The 20,571-nt window shown below is 35.1% G+C and overlaps 1 protein-coding gene across 3 annotated transcripts in view; it reads right to left on the bottom strand.

Moving 5' to 3' along the window:
• DDX50 (DExD-box helicase 50) overlaps positions 1-20,571 on the bottom strand; it is a 28,041-nt gene that overhangs the window by 6,004 nt on the left and 1,466 nt on the right. For 2 of the 3 annotated variants that reach the window (XR_013961647.1, XM_080688000.1), the window contains exons 2-12: positions 17,340-17,636; positions 14,960-15,035; positions 14,433-14,611; positions 12,712-12,829; positions 12,409-12,594; positions 11,555-11,700; positions 8,736-8,885; positions 3,411-3,572; positions 2,849-2,968; positions 2,073-2,146; positions 1,689-1,848 (exon numbers count right to left, since the gene is read on the bottom strand). Coding sequence is in view for 2 of the 3 variants with exons in the window: in XM_080688000.1 (XP_080544126.1) it covers positions 1,689-1,848; positions 2,073-2,146; positions 2,849-2,968; positions 3,411-3,572; positions 8,736-8,885; positions 11,555-11,700; positions 12,409-12,594; positions 12,712-12,829; positions 14,433-14,611; positions 14,960-15,035; positions 17,340-17,636 (1,668 nt within the window). In the remaining variant the exon portion in view is untranslated. Of the gene's footprint in view, positions 1-1,688; positions 1,849-2,072; positions 2,147-2,848; positions 2,969-3,410; positions 3,573-8,735; positions 8,886-11,554; positions 11,701-12,408; positions 12,595-12,711; positions 12,830-14,432; positions 14,612-14,959; positions 15,036-17,339; positions 17,637-18,260; positions 18,374-20,571 lie in introns of all 3 variants that reach the window. The other variant, XM_080688001.1, reaches the window with a different exon arrangement.

Below are 20,571 nucleotides of genomic sequence, written 5' to 3'. Positions count from 1 at the left end.
TCACACAAACACTCCATCCATGCTTTTGTTCCGGCCCTCCGGTCCAGTTTAAGAACCCATTGTGGCCCTCGAGTCACAAAGTTTGCCCACCCCTGTGCTAGAGATTCAGCAATAAATAGCCCTTTCTCTCATGGAGGTTATATTGTAGTGTATGGGGAGGAGGATGGGGGCTGATGGAATGCGACAGACAGTAAACAAATAAGAAAATATACAGAATGTCAGATAGTAATAAGCACCATAAAGAAAAGTAAAGCAGAGCAAGGGTAACAGAGGGTAAACCAAGCTATTTCAGGGTGATCAAGAAAGACCTCTCAGCCGAAACCGGTTTGGCTCAGTGGATAGAGCGTCGGCCTGCGGACTGAAAGGTCCCAGGTTTGATTCCGGTCAAGGGCATGTACCTTGGTTGCGGGCACATCCCCAGTGGGGGTTGTGCAGGAGGCAGCTGATCGATGTTTCTCTCTCATCGATGTTTCTGGCTCTCTATCCCTCTCCCTTCCTCTCTGTAAAAAATCAATAAAATATATATAAAAAAAAAAAAGGAAAAAAAAAAAGAAAGACCTCTCTACTAAGGTGATATTTGAGGAGAGACCAGAATGAAGTGAAGGAGGAAGTGAGGGTTATTAAAAGGAAAGAACATTTGAAACAATGCAAGTAAGTACAATGGCCTTGTGTAGGGAAAGAACATTTGAAACAATGCAAGTAAGTACAATGGCCTTGTGTAGGGGTAGGTTTAAGTTTAAGTAACAGCAAGTGGGTTAGGCCCTAAACTGAAACAAGCAAGGGGAGAGTGTTAAGAGATGAGACCAAAGAGGTTGCAAGGGAAAGACACCCTGTAGGACATTTGTGGTAAAGGCTTTGGATTTGATTAACCTATAAAGAAATTTTAAAGTACTAACACCCTGTTTCTAAGATATTCTAGACTCTTATCTGGACAACTGACCTACTCTTTTAAAAGATCAATAAAAATGATGGGCAAACAGTCCCAATTTAAAAGAGAGACGTAATAACCAAATATAAGATATAAACTCTAATTGGAACCTAATTTTTATAAAAAAGATATATAGAGAGGAGGGATAGGAAGAGAGAAGGGGAAGGGAGGTATAGAGTTGGACAATTAAGTCACTCCCGCAAAATGACATTTGGCTAAACCATTAACACCTGCCAAGTGGAAACCATCAGATGACCCAGCTGTACCCACTTAAGCTACACCAAGTAAGTCACATGCACATTTACCTCCCCTGCGCCTTTTGTTTCCCTCTCCCACCAACTCTCTCTCTACCCAGATATCAGAGAGCTCTTTTTTGATGGATCCCCTCACCCAGGGACTCCCCTCACTTACATCACAATGTAAGTGAACTACTTGCAACTAATGATTCTGGTGTGGTTTGTTTTGATATCTGATATGGACATGGCAGGGGGCCAGATCAGATGACATCTCACACACACACACCATCCATATATACAGGCAATCCTTAATTTGCATGGTACTATGTTAACTTCACAGACTACTTCCCGATTTGCATAGTTCCATGGCAATTTAAAAAATGAACAGGTTTTGGTTTGCAAGTTTCAGTTAACAAAGTGTCATGCAAAGTGAAAATTTCCTGTATTTCTTTACAGATAGCTAGCTAGCTATGGTTCAATTTTAACCTTTTCTCAAGCACATACATTTTCTTACAGATTGCTACCTTATCAGAGGTAATCAAAGATCGTGGTTCAAAACTCGATGCACCGGAGATATGGGCTAATGCTGCAGCCAATGCATCCACCGCCCCTTTCTCTTCTATCAGTCTCTGAGCTGATGGTCGAAAAAAGTCAACAGCAGCATAAGAAACCGAAGCCAGGGACCTATAGTTTAAAAATAGCAAATTTTCTTGGTCAAGGCAAAGGGAAAAAATTAAAGATAAGAGAATGAATGGGAAAAGAAAGAGCAACGTTTTTGTATTTTAATATTACTAAGTATCTGCTGGTAAAACTGGTGATTAAATTTTCTGATTTTTGAACTAGGAGAGCTTAAAGATGAATAGCCTAACACAAAAGAAAAAATTATTCAGCAAGGTCAGAAAGCATACCTGATGGCATCCATGCTTTTAGATTTAACTAAATCCATTGTAGAAGGAACACCTACACGTTTAAAAGTAATTCCCTGAAAATGAAAGAATTACATTAAAGAAAAATGGAAGTCTTTACAATTAATTTCTAAATTAATATAGCTTTTTGAATTTCCATTTCTTGGACGAGATTTCCAAGCCCTAGTAGATCAAAAGATCTGCTTTTTCAAATAAATCACCAATTACAAAATCTAGAAAAAAGAAGAGATTTTCTGAATTGCCCTTTAGTTAGAAACATGGAATTTCACTTGCAAACTTAAGCTGATTCAAAAAAAGGAAAATGATGCTGTTTACAACTATGAATCTTTTTCTTATTACCCTATCTAATTTTATTAAGTATATTAAATAGAGTATAAAAACACATCATAAAAATAAAAAAATGTGAAATAACACAAAAAATCCATAATTACTCAATATAATCTTAACAATTACACCAAGACAATGTCATAGTCACCATTACAATGCTGGACACTAAGAGGTACCGAAATCATAATGCACTTCTGATTTTAGTATCAAGGGAGAAATTCAAGGGAAAAATGAGAAAGTCAGATTTTCTGTCTTCACAATAAAACATATATGAAAACAAAGACTTGCAGCTAATATATATTTAGCTCTCCACATGCTTCACATCCAAATGCAGCTTAAACTGAGAAAAGTTATAAAGATCTATTTGTGAGAACAAATGTAAAAAGAACTCTTTTCAGATAATAAGCCTGAAATAAATTAACTCTACTTACTGCTTTTTGTTCCACATATCTTAGTTGACCTCTTTCTCTTGGTTGATAAAAACATATGCAAATTCCTGTCCGGCCAGCTCTACCTGTGCGTCCAGAGCGATGAATATAGGACTCAACATCCTAAAAATAAGAGGTAATACTTTTTAAAAATCTAGCAAATTACACAGTCATTCCAACATCCAAATAATAATGCTAATAACAAAACTACTACTACCAATAATAATAACTCAATCCTGTCACTTTTTCCAACATTCCAAAAAAATTTTATGCAGACTTTTGGGACACGGGGGATATGATGTTAAACCTTATCTAAAAATTAAAAAAAAATAAACAAAATAAAACCTTATCTACCCCATCCCAGGACTCTTTATATGGCAACTTTTTAATAATTCCCTTTATAAATGCATGCTTCACATCCAAATAATGAAGTTAGCAATTTGCAAAGACATCGGATTCTGGTCAATTTAACATTTTTCATATCCAAAAGCAAAATTTTCCACACACACAAAAAAAGTCAATTTATACAACTGTTCTTTTCCCCAAATCCAATCTCATTTCCTACCTGTGGAGGAGAACTCTGAATCACCAAGTCAACCTCAGGAATGTCCAAACCACGGGCAGCCACATTGGTCGCCACCAAAACTTTAAAACTACCTTCTCTGAAGCCTTTCAGTGTAATTTCTCTTTGTGACTGTGCAATGTCCCCATGTAAACACTGGGCATTCTATTAGAAAAAAGGGGAAAAGTAAGTGTACAATTCATACTTACAATTGATAGCACCCTAACACCATACATTCTGTGCTCTTTTTTTTGTTGTTTCTTTATCTTATTTTCTGATCACTGTAATGCATGTTTATTGTTCAAAAAACCATTACTGAAAACCTTAAAATCATCCTCCTAGTAATTCACTGCTAGTAGTCAGGTGAATATTCCTCCGGAAATTTTTTTTTAAATACACATACTGCCCTAGCCGGTTTGGCTCAGTGGATAGAGCATTGGACCGTGGACTAAAGAGTTCTGGGTTCGATTCCAGTAAGGGCATGTACTTTGGTTGCAGGCTTGATCCCTGGCCCTGGTTCGGGGCATGTGTAGGAGGCAACCAATCGATGTGTCTGTCTCACACCAATGTTTCTCTCTCTCTTTCTCTCCCTTCCACTCTCTCTAAAAATCCATGGAAAAATATCCTCGGGTGAGGATTAACAAAAAACAAACACACACATACACATACACACACACACACTTCTCACATATATTAGCATGTACTATAATTTTATGTACTTACTTAAAAATAAGGGACCATACTATAATTATATTTATGTACTGTTTTGTAACCTGCTTTATAAATTATTAGCCATTTTTCCACATCTATAACTCAATTTTTTATTTTTATTTAGAATTTAGTGACTTTTTATTTTTTAATATCTATGTATATACATACACATATTTATTGATTTCAGAGAGGAAGGGAGAGGAAAAGAGAGCTAGAAACATCAATGATGAGAGAGAATTATTCATTGGCTGCCTCCTGCACGCCCCCCTACTGGGGATCGAGCCCGCAGCCCGGGAATGTGCCCTTGACTGGAATCGAACCCAGGACTCTTCAGTCTGCAGGCCAACGCTCTATCTAGACCAGTAGTCGCCAACCTTTTGGACCTCGTGGACCACCGGTTGGTGACTGCTTATCTGAACCATTTAGGGCAGTGATTTCTTAGAGACAGAGAAACCCTGATGTGAGAGTGCAACACTGATCAGCTGCCTCTTGCATGCCTCCCATCTGGGATTGAGCCCACAACCCAGGCCTGTGCCCTAGACCAGGGATCTCCTAGTAGATAGGACAACACCTAACCAACTGAACCACACTGGCCAGGGCCTTACTTAATTTTTAAAAACTATATATATGATTTCTTCATATGGATGCGGTATCATTTATTTTAGCAATATTCTACTGATGAACATTTGGGTCGTATCCAAATCTTCACCTTCAGAAACAATGCTAGTAAACAACATTGTACTTATATCTCTGGATACCTCATTATATGTATATTTCAGAAGGATATATATCTAGAAACTATATTTCTGGGTCAAAAATTATGAACATTTAACAAAAGAGGTTGTACCCATTTACTCTTCAACATTCTGAGTATTTATTTCCTCATACCCTACCTACCCTGTTTACTATGAATCATTATAATCCTTGTGAATGTAATAGGCAAAAATGACTTCAAAATGTTATTTCAATTTACATTTAGGTAATTTTTACTGAAGTTGAACCTATTTATATATTTATCTACCACTTTGCTACAAATAATTTTCCTAGATTACTGGCATAAATTTCCTAGTATTCTTAGCCACTATTAAAATTTTAAAGTTTATAACAATGCCCTGGCTGGTGTGGCTCAGTTGGTTGGAGCATTGTCCCACACACCAAAAGGTGACAGGTTCAATTCCCAACCAGGACAAATGCCCAGGTTGTGGGTTCGATTCCTGGTCAGGTTGATGTTTCTCCCTCACATTGACGTTATTTCTCTCTCTCTCCTCGCCCCCTCTCTCAGCATATCCTTGGGTGAGGATTAAAAAAAGAGAGAGAGAGAGAGAGAGCCTGGTTGACGTGGCTCAGTGGTTGAGTGTCGACCTATGAACCAGGAGGTCACAGTTTGATTTCCAGTCAGGGCACATGCCCAGATTGTGGGCTCCAGGTTGAAGGCTCCAGGTTGCGGGCTCAATCCCCAGTGTGGGGTGTGCAGGAGGCAGCCAATCAATGACACTCTCTCATCACTGATGTTTCTATCTTTCTCTCCTTCTCCCTTCCTCTCTGAAATCAATAAAAATATTTTTTTTAAAAAAGAGAGAAAGACTTTTCACAAATGAAGACTACATTAGAAGAAATACAAGACTAACTAAACACAATAGATGATGCCTTAAAAATGGAAAGTTTTGAAAATTGAAGATGAAAAGAATTTGAGATAAAGTGACAAGAGAGAGAGAAAAGAAGAGCCAATGCCAACAAGAGTCCCTAAAGAAAAACTCCAAAGCAATCAAACCAAATACCAAAAAATTAGAATTCAAAAAAAATTTCGCTGGAATTAAAAACATGTATATTCAGAACTACAAATTGCACATGTACATTGATTGTGTACCCAGAAAAAAGTGACCAAGAGCAATACCAAAATATATTCTAGTATAACTACTGACTTTTAAAGAAAAAAGTCTTGTGTGTTTAGGCAAAAGACCAAAATCACTCATAAGGAAAAAAAGTCTGACTGGCATCAGACTTTTTTAGTATGCTTTATTCAAAAAATAAAAAATATTTAAGATACCAAAGAAAATGCAAACCAATCATTATATATTCAGCCAAATTTATCTCCAGGTATACAGTTATAAACAAGCTATCAATAGGCAATATTGTCTCCATGAGTCTTTCTTCAGGATCTATCAGGGGCGGACAAACTTTTTGACTCGAGGGCCATAATGGGTTCTTAAACTGGACCGGAGGGCCGGAACAAAAGCATGGATGGAGTGTTTGTGTGAACTAATATAAATTCAAAGTAAAGGAGCGGAGGGGAGAGCAAGAGAACCGGATAGAACAGCCAGATCCGGCCCGTGGGCCGTAGTTTGCCCACGGCTATTAGTCACAGACAAAAACATGACTGAAGAGACCGTGATATAAGGACTGACGGCATTATTACCGATGGATGTTGTCACAAAAAGAGAAAGCACCAGACATTTTACACACCTCCTGATGAAAGTATACACCAATAAAATAGTTCTCTCTAAAAAAACAACCTAATTTTCAGGAAATATGGAAGACAGAAAAACATGTTAAATGATACCACATGGAAGCAATACACTAGATTATTTATGGAAACTTCGTTTCTTTTTTTTTGTTATTGATTTCAGAGGAAGGGAAAGAGAGACAGAAACAGCAATGATAAGAGAGAATCACTGATTGGTTTCCTCCTCCATACCCCCTACTGATATCGAGGCAGCAACCCTGGGGCATGTGACCTGACCAGAATCAAACTTTGACTTACATATTAAAGAGACTTAATGAAAACACACCATGTAAGAATCTTATCTGGATCCAGATTCAAGAAAAAACTATTTAAGGAAAAGCAAAGCACTTATGAGGTAATTGAGAACCTGAACACTAATTGATATTTCAAGGTATTAATTACTGTTAATTTAAAAAATAACATTGTGCCATTGGCTGGTGTTGCTAAATGGTTAAGACTGTCGGCCCCTGCACTGAAGGGTCCAGGATTCGATTTCCAGTCAAGGGCACGTACCTGGGTTGCAGGTTCAATCCGTGTGTAGGAGGCAATCAATCAATGTCTCTTTCACATAGATCTTTATTTCTCTCTCTCCCCCCCACTTCTTCCTTCTCTCCCTCCCTGCCTTTCCTTTCCCTTTCCTCCTTCCCTCCCACTCTCTCTAAAAATTGATGAAAAAATATCCTTGGGTGAGGATTAACAACAATGAAATAATAATAGCATTGTGGGTTTTTAAAAATAATCCTTTTCTTTTAGAGACACATACCCAAATATACATGGACATATGTTTTATAGGGTTTGCATGAAAATAATTTAGGAGCAAGAAATGAGTAGAATTTGGATGAAGTAAGATAATTGTTACAACTGACGAATGAGCACATAGGGATTCATTAGACTGTTGACTTTTATACATGTTTGAAATTTTCTATAATAAAAAGTTAAGCCCACCCGGTGTGGCTCAGTGGTTGAGCGCCAACCTATGAACAAGACAGTCATGGTTCCATTCTCAGTCAGGGCACATGCCCAGGGGACATGCAGGAGGCAGCTGATCAATGATTCTCTCTCATCATTGATATTTCTTTCTTTCTTTTTCCCTCTCTCTTCCTCTCTGAAATCAATCAATAAATATATTTTTTTAAAAGTTAAAGAAAGCCCTAGCGGGTGTGGCTCAGTGGATAGAGCATTGGCCTGCGAACAGGGCACGTGCAGGAGGCAACTAATTGATGTGTTTCTCTCACATCAATATTTCTCTGTCTTTCCCTCTCTCTTCTACTCTCTCTAAAAATCAATGGAAATATATCCTCGGATGAGGCTTACAAAAAAAAGTTAAAAGAAAAAAAGACATGGACTTAGTATTCTGATTCATTCATTAAGTATTTGTGATTCATTTTACAACACAACTCTAAAATATTACCCACTCTTGCCCATAGAAACTCACTATATTTCTACCTTTATATTTACTTTTTTACATATATTTTTATTTATTTCAGAGGAAGGGAGAGGGAGAGAGAAACATCAATGATGAGAGAGAATCCTTGATCAGCTGCCTCCTGCACACCCCACACTGGGGATCAAGCCTGCAACCCAGGCATGTGCCCTGACTGGGAATCGAACTGTGACCTCCTGGTTCATAGATCCACTGTCTACTACTGAGCCACGGCGGCTGGGCATCTACCTCTGTATTTTCAAGCTCACATCTGCAAAATCTTTAGAAAATGGGTAGAATTCTATCCTAACTTACCAGATCATTTGAGCCTGACTACAACTTCTTTCTGAATTAGACCCAATTCTAAAAATGACTATTAAGACTGGCCGGTGTGAGTCAGTGGTTAAGCGCTGACCTATGAACCAGGAGGTCAGGGTTTGATTCCCAGTCGTGGGACATGCCTCAGTTGAGGATCTGATCCCTAGAAGGGGGCGTGCAGGAGGCAGCCGATCAATAAGTCTCTCTTATATTTGATGTTTCTAGCTCTCTTTCACCCAACCTCCCTCTCTGAAATCAATAAGAAAATATATTTTAAAATGACTATCAAACTTGGGCCACAAATGACAATATGATTTTTTGTTGAGTGATTCATCCATGTAATCTCAAGTAGAGAAACCATGAAAAGACTTACCTGTTTTATGTGCGGATTCATGGCCATTTCAGTTACATTCTTTTTGGTCTCACAAAAAATAATAGCCCTCCCTTCAGACCCACTGTAGACTTGAAGGACATCTCCAATAACTGCTGGCCTCTGAGACCAATGGCATTGGATAGCCAAATGCTTTGAGGAAAGAAAATGCCAAATATGTTTCATTAAAATTAGTAGAAAAGATTTCTCTTGTACATTTTTCTTCCTATCTGTTCAAGAATTGGCCTTCCTGGGAGACAATAAGACAATGATTCTCCTCAATCCCATTTAAAAACAATATACAAATGGCAATCAATAGGTAAAAGGATAAACAAATTGTAGTATATTTTATACAATGGAGTACTATTCAGTAATTAAAAGAAACCAACTTAGAGAGAAACCAACTACTGACACATCCAACATTATGGATGAATCTCAAAATATATGCTGGGAGAATGAAGCCTTTTAGAAAAAAAGAGTATAGATATTATGATTCCATTTATATGCTGTTCTAAAACAAACAAAACTAATCTATAGTAGAAAAAAATCACAACAGTGGTTGCCTAACTATGGGATACTGACTGGGTAGAAGCATGAGGGAAGTTCCTGGGATGATGGTAATATTCTATATTTTGATAGGGATTTATGCACCTGTATGAACTGGGCAAAACAAACAAATATATGTTTAAATGTTTGCAATTTTTTGCATGTAAATCTTATTTTTAAAAACTGTAAATATTATATGGGTGAACCTCAGAAACATGCTGTGACAGAAGCTAAACACACAAAAAGTCACATATTATATGATTACATTTATACAAAATACTAAATGATATTGAATTGCACACTTTACAAGATTAAATTTAGTTATTAGAATTTTGTCTCAATAAAAAATTTATAAATATTGAGCTCTAGCTAAAATACTTAAGAGGAAATATACTGATTTCTGCATTTTGAAATGCATCAAAAAACAAAATGGATATAGGGATGGGTAGATAAGTGACAAAGCAAATATAAATGTTAATGACAGACTCCAGCAGTTGGTGAGTATATGGGTGTCCACTGTGAAATTCAACTTTTTGTTGTGTTTATAAATTTTCATGTTAAAAAACTTAAACTATTTGTACATTTTAAATCTGTGCATTTTAACATATACCTCAATAAAATTGTTTTTAAAATGTAACATATATAAATTATAGAACACCTGGAAAATAAAGAGCACACAGAAGAAAACTAAGAATCATTTGTACTACCTGCAACAAAGTGTTGCTTCCCCCATTCTCAAAAAAAACAAAGAAAACAACCTGAATCTGATCAAATCTCACAACCTAACCATTAATTCACAGGGAAAATGAAGGCAGAGGAGCATGTTAAATAACACTACAGGATTGCAAATCAGCAAAATTGAGACAGTGGGAAACTTGTAAGACAACTGTTCAGTTCTTTTAAAAAAAATATTGCAAGGAATAAAAGGGACAGAGGAAATCTACAGATTACAAAAGATTTAAGACATACAAACCAGTGCAATGTAAGGATCTTATTTAGATCCAGACTCAAACTATTAAAAAAAAAAAAAGACAAGTAGGGTAATGTGGACACTAGATATTAATGGTATTAAAGAAGTATTGTTTTCTTCTTCTGTGATAAAAACTTTGTAGTTTTCTGGGTTGTTGTTTTTTAAAGAGCCCTTATCTTTAAAAAATATATATATTAAATTACATGAAGATGAAATGATAACTAGATTGCTTCAAATGTAGGGATGATGAAAGACTATCAGGCTATAAAAAAAATCATTTCTTAAAACCCGGTGATAGGTATATCAAATCCCTTATATTATCCAATTTTTGTGTATGTTTGAAAACATCCTTAGTAAATTTTCACTGATACATTTTCCATTCTTACTGTAAAACTTCCAGCCATTACAAAATATACAAAGCTTCCTCTGACCATCCCATACTATAAAAGTCCTCTTTCCTAGTAGTAATTATTAACTTGGTATTTATCCTTCCAACTTATCTTTGTACATTTACATAAATACCTAAAGAATGTAGCATTTTTTTATTTTTTAATATTACAAATCTGTACATATCACTTTGTAATTTGGTTTGTATCACTCAAATTCATTCTTTTTAACCATTACATTGTATTTACAGATTATACTATTGTTCATTTAGCCTATTTTTATCTACTTCCACATATATGTACATCTATTAAATGAAAAAGTTATATATATAGTACGTACCTGACTATAATAAACCATGCAAATATTACCTTTAATTCCTTTTCAAAAAAACATACTATTAATTTAAATTTTCATGAAGTCAAAATTATCAACTTTTTTCTTTATGATATATCCTTCTGACTTTATGTTTAGAAAACCCTTCCTTTTCCTAAAATCAAGTAATTGTTCATCTACATGTGCTTTAAATAATTTTATGCCTTAATTTTTAAAAAATCTTTTGGAAAAATTTTTGGTATATAATATTAGATGAGGATCTAACTTTTTTTCACCTAAACTTTAATTATCCCAGCACTATTCTTTTTAAATTGATATGAATCGCCTCCTCTGTCATATTCAACACACTTATTAACTGTCTCAATGGCTGCTTATTTAAATCTCCTGGAATTTGCCTGTTCATACTTTTTCCCCATTTATTCTATTCTGCTCCTCAGTCACAGACATAGAATTACGTAAGTATCTTATTGACTAAGGGCAAAAAAGAGATTTGGCTTGAAGTGGTACCCAAAACTTAAGTTTAGCTTCAACAAATTTCAAAATACCAACTAAAAGTTAAAATCTATCATGCTGGAAAGCTACTTACTTCCACAGTAGTTGCAGCCTTTTGAGTCATTTTTCCAACAAGGTCAACCTGTTCATATCTGGATTTCATGTATTTTTTTGCAACTTTGTATACCCACTGTGGGCAAGTTGCAGAAAAAAGTAAAGTTTGAGGATTGTCTTCAGAATCTTAAACAAAAAGAATTCAAATGCTTTCTTAATATCCCATGATACAGTAAGCTCTTAAAAATCCCCCCAAACTTCAAAGAAATAGTGAAAAATTCAAAAAGGGATGAATTTTGAATATACAAACTTCATTGCAATTATTCAAATTTTCAACTTTCAAAACTAGGGGGAAATATGAAGAAAACCAGAAGGAAGGTGAGAATTTAAGAAGAAAGAATGCGCAAAGCCCTGGCCGGTTTGGCTCAGTGGATAGAGCATCGGCCTGGGAACTGAAAGGTCCCAGGTTCGATTCCAGTCGGGGGCACATGCCCAGGTTGTGGGCTCGATCCCTATTGGGGGACTTGCAGGAGGCAGCCAATCCATGATTCTCTCTCATCATGGATGTTTCTATCGCTCTCTTCCTCTTCCTTCCTCTCTGAAATCAATAAAAATATATTTAAAAAAAAAGAATGCGCAAAGAAATCAATAAATTGATTTAGTAAATCTAACTGCTATCTATAAAAAATAATACACGGAAGAAAGCATAGAAAGCTAAGAAAATAGTTAAAGTAAGCTATTGTATTTTCCTGTTCAGGAAGAGAACAGATGCCAAAAAACTTGAGTTGTATTAGAAGAACATTGAGGACAATGTTGTAAAAATTACGAAATAAAAAATTCTTAAGTTTTTAGATAAGAGAATTGCTAATGTGCTTATTTTGAATTAAGATGTACCAGTTTTGTAGGATTCATGGATGATATCTTCAACTTGTTCAGCAAAACCTAAATCTAACATTTGATCCACTTCATCAAGCACAACGTGGCGCAGTTTAGAAAGATCTAATCGGCCGCTCTGCAGATGGTCTTTGATACGACCAGGGGTCCCAACCAAGATGTCAATACCATTTCGAATATGATTAACTGTGAGAGGAAAGAAATATCAGCAATATGTAAATTAAATATCTTTTTCCTGCTATTTCTTTAGATTTTTAAAGTAGCAAATAGATATTTGCGCTATTTTCATACATTTTTACTCACTTTGGCTTTGATATGATGTTCCACCATAAAAACACGCTACACTGAGTTTCCTAGTTATATCTTTGAAGTCTTTGGCTACTTGATTTGCCAGTTCCCTTGTAGGAGCCAAAACAAGTACCTGAGCAAGAGGTTTAAAAAAACAAAAACATACTTTTCTAAAGATGTCTAAATTCAAACTGAGAAGACTTTTTTAAGGTGCATTTAAAACTAGGAATCTCAACATGGTACTTAAAGACAGCACAAATAACAAGAACAATCGCTTATATTTATTGTATCTTCCCTTACTTCCTTCAGGTCTCTTTTCAAAACTCACTTTCTCAATGAGCTTACTAACCCTTTTTTTCATATATTCTCACTCGTTTGTCCTATCATTTATACCATATAAGATATTCATATTTTACTTATTTATTGTCTGTTCCAACCACTAAAATATAAACTCCAAGAAGGCAAGAATTTATATGCGTTTGAATTACTGTATTCCTTGTACTTCAAACAGTACCTGGCACAGAATAGATACTCAAAAAAATATTTGTGGAATAAATGCTCAGTAGTGATTTTCATAAATTATCTAATTTGATCCTCACAAAAACTCTGTGAGGTGGATTATCCCAATTTTACAAATGAGGAATCTGAGTCTTAGAGAAGTTAAGAATCTTGCCCAAGATCAAATAGCTAGAAGTGGCAGACCTAGAATTTCCAGTAGTGTGCTTCTAGCATAAAAGCTTCTTAAGGCAGTGCTGGGACTGTGTCCTATTTCTATTACTTGCATTCTTTCCTAATTTCACCTAAGGAGCAAAACACTCTGAAAAAGATTTGTCCTGTTGGCCAACCTGATCCAAGACCATTATGACTTAATTATATTCATGTATGTGATAGTTTCATACTGCAACATCATTTCATAGTCTCAAAAAAACAAATTACTTTTAGTCACGTATCTTTTCTAATTATGATGTTGATTTTTTTCTTCTTCACTTTTAAGAAACTTAAACTAGGTCCTCTCTGTTCTTTACTACTTGTAAAAACAAATCTCTAGATCTAGCCGTTTAGAGCACTGGGCTGCAGACTGAAGGGTCCTGGGTTCGATTCCGGTCAAGGGCACACGCCCGGGTTGTGGGTTCAAACCCCAGTGGGGGCGTGCAGGAGGCAGCCAATTGATGATTCTCTGTCATCATTGATGTTTCTATCTTTCTCTCCCTCCTCCTTCCTCTCAATATAAATACATGTTTAAAAAACAGATCTCCAGTATCCCAATAACATAGGGACCAGCAATATCATTATAGTCTCTTCTTAAAGTTAACCAATGAAATAAAAATTGATAATTTGCTGAATGATCAAATAAATGAGTACCTCTTTAGCAAATTCATTCTTTAAAAGCAAAGGTCATGACTAAAAGAAGAGAAGTTGTTCACTAAATATACTAACTGTAAATAATTCTAACATTAGATATGCTGGCTTCAAAATAATTATACAGTTATCAAAGATGTCTATGAATCCATACACATTACATTCATATGCAATAACTACTTCACTTTAGCCTTGAGATATTTTTTTACCTTAAAGAAAAAAAATCAACAAATTTTTGCTTTAGGACCCAAATTTTTACTTTATGCCACAGAGTTAATTTTTCTATCATGGGGGATACTTGAACTTAAAACCAGTACACTCTTTCTTTCCCTTTTCATTAGACTAATGTTTAAATCTTTTACTCCTATAATGGTTACCTTTGGTGAGCGGCTTTTTTTAATTGTCTCTTGATTTCTTTGGAGTCTTTCAATCAAGGGAATGGCAAAAGAAAATGTCTTTCCTGTGCCTGTTCGTGCTTGAGCAATTAAATCTTTTCCTTCATATACAGGACCAAAGGTCTTAACTTGAATAGGAAACAGATATGTTACCCCTCGACCTGAAAAATGAGATTTCAATGAAATATTTATATAAGACTAGCATTAGGAAAAAATATATTTCTCTGAAAATTATAATCCTGATTCCACAACATCTGCCTAAAGATACAACCTAGTGACATTTACAGTTATCCCTACCCCAAAGAAGAATTCTTATTTTTAATGGTCTAAATTTTGACAATTGCATATAATTCTTTAGAGTCAAAAACAGATTGGAATACCAAAAGGATGATGTAGAAATAACCGCAATTAAAGAAGAACTATTTATGCTTTCTATATTCTCCTTTTGGACAGAAAATTTGGTTTTTAAATTTACATTTTCAATTCCATATCCATTAAATTCATAGTACCTTTGAGAAGCTTTATAGTCTCTTCAGAAATAGGGAAATTGGAGAAGGATCCTTCTTTCTGTTCACGTGTTAGGGTCTGTCAAAATGAAATCAAAGTTCTAACTAATAGAGTTCATATTTGACTAGGTACTTAGAATCTTTTACTCATTTACTGTTTTTATTTTACTACATAAGTTAACAAAACAACTTTAGTTAATACTTGCAAAAACTTTATAGATTAACTTACAAGATAAATTAGTGGGAAATAGTTTTAATTTCAAAAGTCCCTTTAAATAGCAAGCTTACTCAATACATCTCCCATAGTACACTTAAAAATAATTCACACATAAGACTCCCTTTAGTAATAATCTATCACATAAATAAAAAATATATTTCCATTTAACTAAGATATTACAAAAAAGCTACTTAATAATCTAAATCATATTCACAGATACAAACCATGTTAATTATTATGAAAATTAATACCAGCCAATAAAACAGCCCTAAAAGAAATTACACATGAGGAAAGTAAATTGCTTCCAAAAATAAAAGTTAAAAAGTTGTTCTATAGCTCTAAATAGCATTTTTTTAGGTCACTGATACAAATAAAAGTTCCTGTAAGCTTGAAAATTTCTTTAACATATATACAGGTTAGCATAACATTATCATTTAAGATTAGAAACTCTGTATTAGTCAGTGTATATATGGAACAAAGACAATATATCTACCCATAAACTTTATTATTGGCGTGTTTAAAGGAAGTAGTTCCAGAACCACACACAATAGCAATTTTTAAGTAGGGAATCAGATAAAAGACATATCAAATTCAAATTGTAAGTCATTAAGCAAATCTCAACGCTGTCATTTTTTTAAGATTAAAAGAAAAAATATATTACAAAAGTAATACATTTTCATTGTAGAAATATTAGAAACCATACATAAACAGAAAGAAATTTTAAAATTATCTATAATCCAGTCAGCTAAAGCCACATTTGAAACATTCTCCCAATCCTCACTCTATACACATACAAATTTTTAAAGTAAAAATAATACTGTATACACTATTATGTTATCTGCTTTTTTTTTTTTCCATTTACTATGATACACTAAATGCCTTTTTAACATTCTTCTATGACCTTTATGATAGACGTATGCTATTGCGTGGATACAGCATATTTTATTAAGCCGACTGCCCACTACCAGACACTTAGGATGTTTAAATTTTGGCTATTATCAACAATGTCACTGTGTTAAGAGTACTTATTCATACATTTCTGCACACCTCATAATTATCTCCTTAGAAAGATAAATTCCTAGTAATAGAATTACTGAACTCTAACATGATTTAAATAAAATTATAAACAGTTAAGTCTATTATAATACAGAGCATCATTGTACCAGGCAAAATCCCAATAGAGTGAGCAACTTGTACAATCCATTGCTAGTAATACTGATTTGTGGGGCCTTATTTAGATCAATCTCTAATATATGTGCTTCCTGACCAATAGCAAATTCACAAATAAAAAAAACCATATTGTAAGACAAGGATTCAACATCTATTCCCAAAACTCCCCAAAGATTGCATATTAAATTAAGCTCGAATGTATTTATATTATTAGCAACTATCAGATTAAAAATTTTTAAAGAATTATTAATTACCAAGAATTATTAAGAATATCAAAGTTGTTTCTTTCTCAACATCTTTCTAAGCAGCACTGACAATTTGTGATTCCTAGAAAAATCTATGAACTCTGGTAGAGAAAAACTGCAAAAACAAACTGAACAAATTCTAAGCAAGAAAATATCTACTGTAACAAGTACTGGGCGAAAGCAATGAAGATTCTATACGAAACATGTTTTCTACACTTCCCCCCCAAATATTCAAGAGAACAGATTTCTTCAAATCATTTTTATATGTTTCATTTCCTTTTTAAAAATGCAGCTTTAAGACTGAATTTCAAAGACTTAAAGATCATTTAAAGTTGCTATTGTTATAGAAGCAGAAAAAGCAGAAGGCAAAATACACAGTCAAGAGGGCTCATGTACCTTATTTCAGGAAGTCAGAAGTCAATTCATGAGTACTAGTAGGGTCCAAAATAACCATAAGAAATGCAAGTATGTGACCATCATAAGCAATTTGGAAAAACTGTTTACAAACCCAAATGTACAGGAAAGGTTCAAATCTGACCATCCCTGACCTCCACCCCAAAGAGGCAATACCTTAAAAGAAACAGGGGACAAAGGAAAAAGGCTCAGGTTTCGGCGGTAGAGATTCCCAGGTCCAACAGAGTACTGAATACTAAGCAGAAAATATTATAAAATCAATTCTAATTAGTCTAATCCATCCAATTAGCCTGTATTTGAAGGTTAATGTCAAATGCAAGACAAAAAGTATCCATACCTCCTCTAGTTTATTATCACTTGACTTATGAGTAGAACTATCTAAGGATGATACTCGCTTTGATTTTTTTTCACATGCATCAATATCTCCATTTGACAGATCTTTTCTTCTTGACTTATGAGACTTAGAAAATTCATTTGAAAGTGTATTATATCCTTCTTCAGTGTCTCCATTTAACTTCTCTTTCATTTTAGCTTTTTTGGACTTGGGAGCATCCAGGTCATCTGCAACACCATTTTCTCTTGTTTCTGATCTCTCATCCGAGTCATAATGGTGCCTTGACTTCCTTCTATCACTCTGTGAAAAAAACAAAGAAGCAGTGACAAGAGAGCCAAAAGCTCTTCTCTAAGAAGTTAGAGCATGACTCCTCAACCAGCAAAGCTCAACATACCTTTATCTTGAAAAGTAACCTGGCAGACATCCAGGCTGGTTTCTAATGCCAAGCCTTAGCCTCATCTATTGCTTTTTCTCTTCTTTTACATTTTTAAGACTTGGCCTCTAGCCCCTCTCTAATCTCATCATTTTTTTTAAAGATTAATGTGTTCTATCAATGCTTTTTTAAAACATGTTTTTATTGATTTCAGAGAGGAAGGGAGGGGTAGAGAGAGATAGAAACATCAATGATGAGAGAGAATTATCGATTGGCTATCTCCTGCATGCCCTACACTGAGGATCGAGCCCCCAACCCGGGCATGTGCCCTTGACCTGAATGGAACCCATGACCTTTCAGTACACAGGCCGATGCTCTATCCACTGAGCAAAACCGGCCAGAGCTCTAATCCCATCATTAGATTTAAAGGAAATTAAAATAACTCTTTTGCAGAAAAAAGAATGAAAACCCAAGACTTACAAATTAAAAGACACACAAAAGCTTCTAATATCTCCAAGAGAAAAAAATATTAATACTTATTGAGTACCTACCCAGCATTGTGTAATGTGTTTTCGGCTTATCTTGTTTAAATCTTCATTAACAACCCTATAAGGGAAGTACAGGTCCATAATCCCTTATCCGAAATTCCGATATCCATAAAGCTCTGAAAACCGAAAGTTTTTTTGTAACTTATTTGGAGACAAAACCTTACCTGACCTGAACTCATTTGGTGGCAAAATTGGACTTGAACTAATGTGAGGCTATTTGTAATCCTTATTTATTATATTAAAATGAATATTCATATTTAATATTAAGGTGTTTGATTATAGATTAGAAGCCCAAAACCCTACTAGGGTGTTGCCCTTCTAAAAATCCCCAGAATTCTGAATTCCAAACACATCTAGCCCAGGGATTTTGGATAAGGGATAACGAACCTGTATTATTTTTACTGTTTTACAGATGAGGAAACAGAAGTTCTTAGAGGTCAGTAACTTGCCAAAGACTCACATATAGAATTTCCTGCAAGTGTAAGTGCTAGAAATCAAGACCCATCTGACTTGAAAGCCCATGATTTTTTTTTTTTATATCATGCTTCCTCCTGAACTTTGATAAATAACAGGTTAAAGAAAAAAGCAAATCAGCCTCGGCCTGCAGACCAAAGGGCCCCGGGTTCGATTCCAGTCAAGGGCATGTACCTTAGTTGCAGGCTCCTCCCCCCGCCCCCCAGCCCTGGTCAGGGCTCCTGCAGGAGGCAATCAATCTATGTTTCTCTCACATCAGTGTTTCTCTCTGTCTTTCCCTCTCTCTTCCACTCTCCCTAAAAATCAATGGAAAAATATCCTCGGGTGAGGATTAACAAAAAATAAAAGAAGAAAAAAAATAAAATTATATAATTCATGTAAAACTCCAATTGTTATACTCCGTGGAAGAACAAGTATATTAATAAGCCTAGAAAGTAAAAAGTTTATAAAAGTTTTAAAAATTTAGTTACTAGAACCATTTATAAAGGACTATGCTACAACTTTAGTTTGTTGTTTTTTTAAAATATATTTTTATTGATTTCACAGAGGAAGAGAGAGATAGAAACATCAATGATGAGAGCGAATCACTGATCAACTGCCTCCTGCAAGCCCCCTACTAGGGATCAAGCCTGCCACCAGGGTATGTGCCCTTGACCAGAATCGAACCTGGGACCCTTCAGTCCACAGGCTGATGCTCTATCCACTGAGACAAACCAGCTAGGGCTGCAACTTTAGTTTTAAAACACCAGACTAGTGGCCAGTGTTTTAATATCTGCAGCCAGTAAACAATTATTTGAAAATTTAGCACTTCAGAATTACTTGGTCAAATATTCAAAATAAATTAGATAGTAGTGATTAGTGATAGTAAAAGCTACTACCACCAAAATTTTCACCATGATTTACACAATTTTTACAGAGTATTTTCACATACAATTTTCTCATCCATAAAATAGGAATTGCAGTGAAAATTTAATAATGTATGTGAAAATGCTTCGTAAACAATAGACCTTTAAATTAACGTAAATCATATACAGTTAAATGTTACATCATTTGGTCTTTAGTTAACTAAACTAGCCCACATCTCCCCAAGTCAATAGGTTCTATAGAAATACAAGGTTATTTATAGAGTCAGCCTTGGAGTTTGAATTGTTCCTCGGCCCTGCACTTCAGGTAAATGAAGCAAGGTAAAGGGAGACCTCTAGGTCCAAGCTCAGCAATATCACAAGGTGATGAATATATTGTTCCACATCTGATCCACAGTGCCTGACACTCTCCTCTTCCTTGGCTTCCATACACTGTATATTCCCTCCTTATTCTCTTACCTCTACCTTTGGTGGTTCCTCTTCCTCCTCTTTCTGTGGATGCTCCTTAAGTCTGTTATCTATGTACACTTTCATACCATTTTCATGGCTTCAACATACACTGCCAGGCTTCCTTCCTCACCTGCACTACAATTCTGAGAACCTAAGGCCCAATTCCATAGCTCAACAAACCCCAAACCAAAGTTATCTTCGACTATTTTCTATTAGTTTGTACTCCAATCTGTTTCCAAATCATATAGCCCCAGACAGCAAAACCTTATCACCTTCCGACCTTAACACCAAAGTAAACTTGCCATTCCAAGTAAGCATTTTTTTAAATTGTACTAAAATATACATAACGTAAAATTTACCATTTTAACCTACAGTTTGGCAGCAAGTGCTTCTGGAGAATCTACAATGTGAAAGCCATCAATTTACAAGAATATAGTGAAATGTAATGGACAAATACATAGTCATTTCCCTCCAGAATCTTTGGGAAGTATTTGGGAAAGATATACACAGGAAAAATGAGCTAACTT

This window comes from Plecotus auritus, assembly GCF_963455305.1.
Source record: "Plecotus auritus genome assembly, chromosome: 9".
NCBI classification, from domain to species: Eukaryota; Metazoa; Chordata; class Mammalia; order Chiroptera; family Vespertilionidae; genus Plecotus; species Plecotus auritus.
Note: the sequence above shows the minus strand (reverse complement) of the source record. Positions and strands in the feature narration are given on the sequence as shown.